Source organism: Megalops cyprinoides, chromosome 18 (assembly GCF_013368585.1).
Source record: "Megalops cyprinoides isolate fMegCyp1 chromosome 18, fMegCyp1.pri, whole genome shotgun sequence".
Taxonomy (NCBI): Eukaryota; Metazoa; Chordata; class Actinopteri; order Elopiformes; family Megalopidae; genus Megalops; species Megalops cyprinoides.
In genome coordinates, this window is record NC_050600.1 from 3443239 (window position 1) to 3454733 (window position 11495).

Below are 11495 nucleotides of genomic sequence, written 5' to 3' on the forward strand. Positions count from 1 at the left end.
AGCAAGCTTCAGCAAATATCCCGCTGTAGAAATGGACAGCATGGTAAAAACTTTTGCTATGGAGATGGGGTACAGCTACATTCATATCTTTTCCTACAGTTAGAACTCCCTTCTCAAGGCCTACTGATAGCAATGTCTACCCTAAAAGCCAAGGCAGGGAGAAGCTAAATAAATAAAACTCACACTGTAATGCAGTCACACTGAAGCTGTCGAAGCTTCTCAACAAAAGTGTGTCTGACAAGCAAATGCGTAATAATAATGATAACTCATTATTACCATTACACTGATAGTAGCCCAGGGAAGCTGTGGGTATGAGTTGGTATTGTGCTGGAATGGTATGCTGCTGTTGGACATACTGTGTTGCACTTGCATGTTGGGTCAGGTGCGCATTTGTGGTCTCCGTCTCGTGTGTTTGACACTGGCTCTTGTTTGTGTGTGGATGCTGGTGTCTTTCTTTGTGTAAGGTTTTGTCGTTTTGCTGGATGACCTTCAGGCTTGACATCTGGAGTCACTCTGGGTAAGAGTGTGTGCTGTATATTAACAATGTAGCTGTAATGTTACGCACCCTCATCTTTTATGTCACTCTGGATGAGTGTGTCTGCTAAGCAAAAAAAAATGTAAATGTAGTATAGTGTCTTACCTCACATCAATTTAATAAACATGGTGGGTGACATACCACTCTGTCAGCTTCTGTCGCCTACTGCCTCATGCCACCATCCTGCAGGAAAACATATTTTTTTTATAAATGTGGCATTTGTTTTTACCACACACCGAGGGAGTAAGACACAAAAGAAAAAGTAGAGAAAAATGAGCGCTTTGTCTCTGTGTCTCCCAGCCAGAGCAGCTGTAGGTTAGAGATCAGCTCTGGACAGAGAGGGCTGGCATCCTGGACTGAATTGTGCAAATCTTCCTCTCTTCAAACGCATGGAATTTGAAGCTGAGCAGAACAGAGTATGCCGAACTGCAGGCAGAGCGAGCCTGAATCCACTGTAATTGAAAAGATGGAATCCACTCCAAAACCAGCCCGGCCGACATTTCAGAATTAAAAAGACAAACCTGAGTGTGCCATTTCCCTCACTGCTGCAGAAAAAAAAGGAACCAACTTCATGCTGTATAACAGACATCATAACTGCCTTTAACCCTTCAGTGCTCTCTGGCAGTTTACAAGAACAGTATGAAGTAGTGATATGCTGCTTCACTTTCCTTTTGTAAAAAAAAAAAAAAAAAAAATATATATATATATATATATATATATATATATATATATATATAATATAAAATATCAAAAATATATATACACTCTTTTTATTGCTACATAAAACCTACTACATAAGACATAAGATCTTTTTAGAATAGATGGAATTCTCATGAAATTCTTATTCTTGTGGAATGCTTACATGGAAATTCCATGCATTTTACCTACACTTTATATAGCATTGACGTTGTATTGCTGAGCTGTACACCAAGCTCTAAATGGCTCTAAGTTACTTTGAAAAGAACTTTGTTAATTTAGTTCTTCAAACAGAAGTTAATTTAGCTCGGATCATTTGCACTGTCCCCTGCAGCCAAGTGTCAAGCTGTCTGACAGTCAGTCGGCAATGGCAGCTGTCAAAGACCTGGCCAACGCTTCAGACAACAAAAAAAAAAAAACACTTTTTCAACTCCACAGGGGCAAGAACAAAAAAAAAAACACTTGAAACAAATCACTTCAAAGTCAGATCTCTTTTTTGTCATTTTAAATGTATTTCTTTTCATGTCAAGCTCATTAAAGTAAAGCCGTGATTCATGCGTCACCTCATGAAAAATAAAAAAGAAAAAAAGGAGAAAGCAGTGGGTGTATTTGGCAGGGTGTTGATATGAGGCTAATTCTGAAATGTCATCTTGACCAACAAACCCACTTCCTCTATCTGTGTATGTAAATGCAGAGGTGCCACATTAATCCTCAGATAGGACACAAGCGGCTTCCTACTCTATAATGCCTCATTATGCACCTCCGAACAGACCTCCTCTGGGTGCCCATCATTCAGCCAATCAAAGGGCAGGTCCTGAGGGGAGGGAAACGTAGCCAGCCATTTCTGTGTGGCTGAACGTGGGACTTCATTTGAGCGGAGTAGGTGCGCTCCCCCTCCGCCCGGGGTCTCTGGGATGTGTTCGGTATTCAGAACGACAGCCGGTTTCAGGCAGGCGGATACCCGTTCGGCCAGACCTCTCTCGCCAGGTGGGTCAGGCCACTGCGTCTGTGGCATTCCACACTGCCGTAAAGATGCTGGGAAGGGACAGCACTGAGGTCAGCTTCATGTCAAGAAGTATCCACGGCTCAGGTGAATGCAACGTTGTTATTTCACTCCTGATCTCTTCAGCAGCAAAAAAGTTTTGCCCAATCTAAGCATCCCATGCCATTTCATAAAACAGGCAGCTTTAACCATGGGTTTGACCATGGTTGTGCTTGCTCCTTCTACTGGGGGTCATATGTGTGTGTGTGTGTGTGTGTGTGTTTGTGTATTTGTGTGCATGTGTGAGTGTCTAAGTGTGTGCTTGTGTTTGTGTGCGTGCATGTATGTATGCATGTATGTGTGTGTGTGTGTGTGTGTGCGCGCGCAAAGTGTGTTGTGTGTGTGCACCGTGTGCATGTGCGTGTGCGCGCAAAGTGTGTGTGTGTGTGTGCATGCATGTGTGTGTGCTTGTGTCGTGTGTGCACGCGTGTGCGTGTGTGTGTGTGTGGTCGTGCGCTGTGTGCCGTGTGCGTGCCGTGTGCGCATGTGTGTGTGTGTGTAAGGTACTGTAGGGCTGCTGAGGAGAGATGACGGGGGGAGGAGACAGCCTGGTCAGACACCGCTGCGGGTGGGATGGAATTACAGAGGGGGGTTTAACTGCATTATTCAGAGACGGCCCTGCCTGCCGGACCCTGACTGACATGAAGGACAATTCTGGAGTGTGGAGAAGACTGACACACACACACACACACAAAAACTGCTGTCACAGAAAGTTTGGGCGCAAAGTCCCCCGACAACAACACTTCAAACATACCAGTGAGAGGGGTTCTGACCTCCTGTCAAAAACCTGTCCCCTCTAGGCCTTTCAAAATTTTACTTCAGTGGCAACCTAATATCGACCAGGGGTGACAATTGGGATCTTGGGAGGAGAGGGCTAATTTAAATCCCCCAGAAAGCTATTAAAAATATTGAGTCCTCAATAGCTTCCCAAATGTGAATACATTTGCTGTTCACTGAGGGTAAAAAGTGATATCTTTTTGCGAGTTTGTTTTTGCTGCGTTCTGGGCCGCTGAGTAAGAGTTGGTGACCTGTTATTAATTTTTTTGTTTTGTGAGCTTGACTGGATTTCAATAGCTCCCACAATGTCTCCGTGGTTTCACAAATACTCCTCTCCCCTCTGATCCAGTGTCATGTTCAGAGAGAGCCAGAGAGGTGTTGGCGAGGAGAAGGGGGAGACAGAGGGGGGTAAAGAATGGAAAGAGAGAGGTGGATACAGAAAGAGAGGGACAGGGAGGCAGATGTGAGGCAGAGAGGAGAGGGGGAGGAAGGGAGGCGAGGCAGAGACGGAGAGAGGGAAAGAGAAGAGAAGAGAAACGACAGAGGTTTATTTATAGCAGTGCAGGACCACAAATAGACTCGCGCGGCCCCGGCCAGCACTCCTGCTCCGGGGGGATGATGGCGCGGCCAGATCCTCGCACTGAGTCAGTCGGGTCCCGCGGGCCTCACTGAACCGGTGCTGTCGACACGGTGTCTGTCAGAGTCCCGCTCGCTACGTCACCACACGCCCCATAACCCAACCCCCGCACCCTCACCCTCACCCTCCCTCCCCAAACCCGTTACATGGATTGACTTAGGTCAAGACTGTGCCTCCACACCTGTCATGTGATCAATCCATCATGGGTCCTACACTATACTGTATACCTCTGGCTACAGCTCTCACAACCTAGCCTGGCTATAGCTGTCTGCCGCAGCCTAGCCTGGCTATAGTTCTCTACCACAGCCTCGCCTGGCTATAGCTCTCTACCACAGCCTCGCCTGGCTATAGGTCTCTACCACAGCCTAGCCTGGCTATAGGTCTCTACCACAGCCTAGCCTGGCTATAACTCCCTGTGATAGCCTGTGACTGCCAGGAAGTCATACTTCAAAATTTCATTTCATCAGTTTAAAAGGTTTTTCTGTACAGTGAGGCACGGAAAGGCATCTGAGAGGAGCTCTGACCCTAACACAGTGGTAAGGAGCAGGACTCATAACCAAGAGGTTGCTGGTTCTATTCCTCACTGGGGCACTGCAGCTGTACCTCTGGGCAAGGTACTTAACTAATAATTACCTCAATAAATATCCAGCTGGATAAATGGATAGCATGCATATATTGTAACCTTTGTAAGTCACTCTGGGTAAGAGTGTCTGCTAAATGGCAATAATGTAATGTAATGTGCTGAGAATGGTAGGGTGCAGGGTGATCCAGCACGCCCACACTGCTCGAGCAGTCAGGAAGACACAGACCCAGCCACGCCAGGGCAGGCTGCCGTCCTGCTTTCACGGTGTGAGAGACCAGGCAATCGCTGCAAAGCACAAACGTCCTTGAAAATAAACATCATCCTTCATCCCTCATAAACAACATCATTCCTTTATTTCACCAGGTGAGTCAACTGAGAACAAGCTCCCATTTTCCATGGTGAAAATATATATATATATATTTTTTTGTTTCTTCTTGTAAAGCTATGACAATATTTATTGCCTATTTATTTGTTTAATTTGTTTATTTTATTCACTCATTGGTCCCTTTTTATGTAACCTGCCAAGTGAAGATACTCAGTGCTCTGCTGAGTTCTGCAGAAGTGTGACCTACTTCATCAGCTCCGGACTTATCAAGCCCACGGCTTAAGTGCTCTGACACTTTTCCCTGAGCCGGGCTGGTAACCCAAAGGTTGCAGGTGTTACCCCTGGAGGAGGCACCGCCAAAGTAGTGCATTTAACCTGACTGACTTTAGCAAAATACACAGTTGTGGAGGTTGCTCTGGATAAAGAAATAGACAGCAGTGGTACCCAGAACCCCATCAATGCAGCCATCTACAGCTCTCTCCGTGGCTGTGACTGAAGCTAGTGCAAGTTGCTTTAAATGACAGGACTAGCTTAGCTGAGGTCAGGGATATGGATAGTTTAACTTTAGAGAGGGTTGCCATGGCGCTCCCGCATTATCATCATGTCTATACATGATGTCATAGGCAGTATATTCATTTATAAACTGTCCTTCTGATAAAGACCTTTGTTGGGCTCAGCTTGTGGGTGAACCTTACGGTTACACATGGGTTAAAACATGTTCTTTGACAGTGCCATGAAAGAGTTAGCTCATATGTTACAATGTCAAAACCATCCTGTCTTTTTTTCATTTATGACATCTTTTTTCCAGTGACATATTTTAATTTTTGAATAAGTTTTACCAGTTATGAGTTTCACTGATGCACGCTGCATGTGTGGCAGGTCCTTCTTTGAACAGGAGGGGCAGTACTTTGGCACTGCTGAGCGGTTACAGCAAGCAGAAGGTCAAAAAGTAAAATGAGATATAAAAAAAAAAAAACAAAAAACAGAACACCACCCATGGGGTCCAAAGACTTACAGACATTCTGTTATTTTGCTGACTGAACTATAAGTTATCTATCCTGGGCTGTAAGGAGGGGTGTGAGCACAGCACTAATTCCTGTTTGATCACCACTAAAGAGACCAAACACTCTGATTCCATCACATGTGATAAGGCCCTTAATGAAAGGCGGGTCAGAGGGAACTGTGTGCTGGATTAATCCTGCCCAGCTGGAGTTAGGAGTTCCTTCAATACAATACTGTCTTAATTTCGCTTGTGCTGACAGAGCTATGCTTTCTGGCCATTTTGGAGTGCAGTGGGATGCCTTCAGTCCTCAGGAGAGCAGAGAGCATTTATTTTTGGTAGATTGGCTTTGTTTTTGAGCTGTTTTCATTAAAAAATCATTAGTGGAACAATACTATTGATTAATAGAATAGTAATACCATAATACCAAAATACTACTGATAAAATAATACTTTACATTAGTATGACAGAAACATAATGCTGTAGATACTAGTAATACTAGTAATGTTATAATACTAAAAGAAGGATAATACCAGCGATTAGGAATCCTAGTACTTCTAAAATAGCAACATACCACTGTAGATTATTAATACTGTTAATGCTAAAATACTAATTGAAACATAATAATGTAGGTTACTAATACTAGTAATTCTAAACTGGTAATGGTAACATAATACTTAATATTAGTAATACTGATAATACTAAAACACTAATAGAAACATAATACTGTAGATTAGTAATACTGGTAATGCTGAAGCAATAATAGAATCATAATACTGTAGATTAGTAATACTGGTAATGCTGAAACAATACTAGAAGCATAATACTGTAGATTAGTAATACTGGTAATGCTGAAACAATACTAGAAGCATAATACTGTAGATTAGTAATACTGGTAATGCTGAAATAATACTAGAAGCATAATACTGTAGATTGGCGTCACGTTTTGGCTGCCTGACAGCAGTGGTGTATTTCTGTTATTGAACTGATTTTTTCAGTTCCAACAACGCTTAATCAATCAGGAACATTTAAGCCTCAGTACCAGACGGAGGACAGATTCTGAGTCAGTGTTTGGAAGCTTGAGGAGCAGATGACATGCTGGAGAAGAAGGAGCTTTGCTGTGGTTCCCGTGGCCTGATTTTGGTGTGTCCCTGGAGAATGTTCTGAATGGCCTCCTCTTTTAATCTGATAATGAAGGCAGAGTGGAAAATGCCCAGGAAGGAAAGAAACAAACCTAAATGGCAAAGTGGATTATAATGTAAAAATTGTCTAGAAATGTAGGAAGTAAATTCATCTTCTACCTGTCCAACACAGTGAGTGAGTGAGTGAGTGAGTGAGTGAGTGAGTGAGTGAGTGAGTGAGTGAGTGAGTGAGTGAGTGAGTGAGTGAGTGAGTGAGTGAGTGAGTGAGTGAGTGAGTGAGTGAGTGAGTGGGTGAGTGGGTGAGTGGGTGAGTGGGTGTGCGAGTGAATGGCAGTGTGTGGGTGAGTGAGCGAGGGGGTGGGTGAGTGGGTGAGTGAGCGAGGGGGTGGGTGAGTGGGTGGGTGAGTGGCAGTGTGTGGGTGAGTGAGTGAGGACATGTGAGTTAGTCACGGTGTGTTAGCGAGTAAGGGTGAGTCGGTGGGTGGGTGGGTGAATGATGGCATGAGAGATAGTGACGGTGTGTGAGTGAGGGAGGGTATGTGTGACTGAGTGAGTAAATGAGTGCGTGGGTGGGTGAGTGAGTGTGTGGGTGGTTGGGTGACTGAGTGAGTGAGGGAGGGTATGTGTGACTGAGTGAGTAAATGAGTGCGTGGGTGGGTGAGTGAGTGTGTGGGTGGTTGGGTGACTGAGTGAGTGAATGACAGTGGGTGAGTGAGTGAGGGCTTGCAAGTTTGCGGCAGTGTGTGAGTGAATGTAAATGTAGAAATGGGTTGATGGTGGGAACGAGGAAGGGAGGAGAGAAGATAAAGGTGAATGTTTCACCGCTGGGATGGATGAAATTCTTCTCTCATTTATTACCCTGCCACCAGTCTCCCAGTTTCCGGCCTGCAACCCATGGCCTTGCCGAAAGGACAAAAGAACTCCCAGACCTATTTTAGCAGTCACACACAGATAAAGCATGTGTCCCGCACTGAGGAGAATCCCGCTCTGAAAGGATGCGGATGACTGATAGGTTCATATACAGATACAGTCACATACAGGTGGGAGGTGGGAGATTGCAATAAGCCTAGAAATGAGGCCACAGCGTGAAGCATGCAGTCCAGGCAGAGAGGTTTCTGTCAAACCTCTTCCATATGATAGGAAAAATGTCCGAAAACGAAAAAAAAATGTCTGCACTCATTGTGCAGCCTCAGTATTGTCTCTTGTATAGCATTTGCGGTGTAGGCTGTGTGCAGCTTGTTTGGACTTTGTGTCCAACACACTTGTAATACAGTGTCACATTCATCAGTGAAGTTGATTAGTGTGATAAAAATTGAGAATAGCAAATGGGTTAGTGACGTGATGTTGGCACTTTTTGAGGCTGTTGTTTGATCCACATTTCCATGAATGCAACAAGGGGCCATCACCACTCCTAACTGCTGCGTGTCTTCACGGCACACGGCCGCTGAGTGTTTTATCATTTTGCAGCGGGGGCTGGCAGGAGACCGGCAGTTGAACAGACGTTTTGGCAGCGTTTCGTGATGAGGACCAACGGTTGGCCTCTTTCTGCAGATAATCAGCAGTTCAGACAGGGAAAGCGTGTGTCCATTGCAGGGCCCCCGTGCCTCTCCGCTGTGCTTTCTGTCCCTCCAGGGACCCGTACTGTGACAGCACTAACGGAACGCTGGCTCTGTCCGGGACACGTGGGCTTTGAGTGCGATTTCAGCCCCACCATAATGTGCGTTTAATTGTCCCTCTGTCCAGTCGGACACAGACTGTTCTGGAGAGATAACCTCACTGAGGTCACGCAGAGTGGGTCTCTGGAGTCAAGCCAGCTCTCTGTCTTTCTCTCTCTCTCTCTCTCTCTCTCTCTCTCTCTCTCTCTCAAAAAAGAGATTATAAAAGAAGCACTTCAGTTTTTTTCAGTTGCGTTCTGTTCATTGACATTACAAAAAAAAAAAAAAAAAAAAAAAATCAGACACATCAAAGGATATGGGGTGCTTACGCCATGACTCAGCCCTGTTGGCAGCGAAAGTTAAAAGAGGGAACGAGCGGGGAAAGGCGGTTCGCAAGCGCAAACAGGAGCCGCTGTGACGCTACAACTTCATTGCTTTATTTCTCTTCACTGAAGCGGCGCTCGAGCACCCCCGGTTGCCCCGTTACGAAACCCTCCGGGGGAGAGGCACGGCTGCATAATGGGCGAAATGAAGACCTGTTGGGAATGCTGAAGCAGGAAGCGTTCTGACCCCGGGGTTACGGTGGGCAGGTCCCCCCCCCCCCCCGGGTTACAGCAGGCGCCTCCTCCCGCCCCGGTGCATGCCTGCAGGTCTAATACCGCAGATATGTTTTAGAGAGCGGTGCTCCACAGCGGGAGGATTAGAGCTCCGTTAGTGACAGTCTGAGAGGGATCAGTCCAGGTTCTCGGCCTCCCAGCAATAATCTGGGTTCTTTCGCTTATAATCCATCGCTAAGCCACTTGATTGACAGTTTAAGGTCAGCTTTCAAAGATTTTTTACATAGTTTATTTGTTGTAGAATTTTGTTTGTATATCTGTTTTTTATTTACTTGTTTTTCTCAAAGGAAAATGTACAATGGGTTAAGTTACCATGTCCACTAATTCTCAAATGTCCGTGAATGGTTTGTGTCACCTTATTTTTTTGGTCTTTTATCTTGGAATAACTGTTGGCCTCTTTGCCATTGATGATTATTTGGTCATGTCTCTGTGCTTTAGTTCGCCTCTGAAGGTTCAGAGACATGATTACAGAGTGTCGCTCACCCTAAGGACTTCTCTTTGGCTTATTGTCACACAGTAAGATTCAGTCTTCTTTCAGCAGGGTCACACTGGGCAGTCTCACACAAGAGGAACAAACAGTGTTAAAATATCTTTCACCCTCAGTAAGTCGTAGGAGGGCTTGCTCCTCTGCTTTTGTGGGGGCTGGGAATCAATGAGTGGTGAGTTAATTTGGAGGGGAGTGGGCATTCACTTCCCCCACCAACACTGCTGGCCATCATCCGTCTAGAACCTAATGACCCCAGGATCGTGCTCCTGTAAAATGGAAAGACATGACCACTGAACTTATTCATAAAAAAACACCTTTGCGTCTTTCCCCCACAAGCAGATTGTGAAGCTGCCTCTCTTTCTGTTTTTTAAAGCCTGACTCAGTTTTAAGTGTCAGTGCATGAATTGGGCCGACAGCACGCTGCACCCAATGGTGAGAAGCGGACACAGAAATGCGCAGATATGGCTGAGTCATGGTGCTCCGGGCCGTGTGGTAACACATAGCATCACAACCCGGAGTGCAGCGGCAGTGCAGACGGTTACCACACCAAGGAGCGAGCCTTCCTGTCCTTCCCCACCGTAGAGCTGGCACAAGCTGGACCCGAAGTTAGCCGACCTCAGTGTAGCACAGTGTTTTCCATTGTGGCACTCACAGCCACAGCTGTAGCACTTTGATGTCACAATGAATGCTGGTGCCTGCCCATGTCAAGACAATGGTCTGAACTTTGTTTTTCCACGAGGTTTCCAAGAGGTTTTCCTGAAAGAACTAGGCTGTTTGCTGGGATCTGCAATGGCTGCTTTCACCCTTTTATCTTCTCAGTTTTCAGCCATAACACTAATGGTAATAATATACTCACTTAGCTGGTAGGACAGTAAGATCCTTTGTGCAGACATGCCAGTGGGTGTTACAGTATGTCATTTATCTTTGGAACAGAATATAGCAGAACTGTGTGTCCCTTATCATTAGGGTTAAGTTTCTGGAATGTTGAGAAGGTTCTGTGGAGTTCCATGGGTTCCGTGTGTCTCTCATTGTTAGAGTTAGGTTTCTGGAATGTTGAGAAGATTCCATGGGTTGTCCAATGCCATTGTGTCCCTTGGTCTTGCAGGAGGCCCTGGAGACCTACGCCTTCCTGGTGTTCCTGGTGGTCTGTGTGCTGGGAGCTGTGTTCCTGTACTTCATCCTGCCTGAGACCAAGAACAAGACCTTCATGGAGATCAGCCAGAGCTTCTCCAAGATCAACAAAGTGTCAGACCCTACCCCTGACAAGGAGATGGAGGTGGTGCTATCCATTGTAGCGGGCTCCCAGGATGTACCAAATGGCAAAATGGGCAGTGTCGTTGAGATGGAGAGCTCTTTCTAATGGACTGACTGGAGGGCAAGCCACTGTTGCTGTGGGCCACCACTTTTAAAATGTTTTTGTATACATATGTAAAGTATAATTGCACAAATTGCCTGAGCATTAGAACAAATACCAGTGCCTTTTCCAATTCATTTTTCTAGAATTTGCATACTTTTTGTAGATTTACATAAGTCTCCTTTTTGAATAAAACAGTGAAATCGGATTATTATCTTTGTTATTTTATTTATATCAAGGGCTAATTTCTGTCAGAAAAAAGGTGGAATTCAATGTTTCAGGTTCAAGTCTTGGGCACTGTTGTGTTACCATTTATCCGGGTGCTTAACCGAAATTTCAGTAAATGGATGAAAGCTCTATATTGTCTGTTAGTTTTTCACAGGCACACACTCAGTTGCAGTTATGATTGACAGGAGATAACGCGGTACCTAAAACAAAAGAGTCTTCCTCTCCCCAAAGCCATGTTATCCTGTTTGCATCGATCCGTGCCGCGGTGTTCTGTTCCAGCGTCTGGCTGAGGTTGGGGAGGACAGGGGGGGTGCTCTAACAGGTCAGCTTTTGATCTGGCTGATTTCAGCATGTTCTCTCCCTCCTTCAGAAGATCACAGATACGGGGCCGTAGAGGACCGCAAAGCGAGGTCAGTC

At 45.4% G+C, this 11495-nt stretch overlaps 1 protein-coding gene across 3 annotated transcripts in view; it reads left to right on the forward strand.

Moving 5' to 3' along the window:
* Window positions 1-11164, forward strand: part of slc2a9l2 (solute carrier family 2 member 9, like 2) — a 141224-nt gene extending 130060 nt beyond the window's left edge. For all 3 annotated transcript variants that reach the window (XM_036551263.1, XM_036551262.1, XM_036551264.1), the window contains exon 13: window positions 10602-11164. In XM_036551263.1, coding sequence (XP_036407156.1) covers window positions 10602-10856 — 255 coding nt within the window. In that variant the 3' untranslated portion in view covers window positions 10857-11164. The remainder of the gene's footprint in view (window positions 1-10601) is intronic.
* Window positions 11165-11495: the final 331 nt, after the last annotated feature.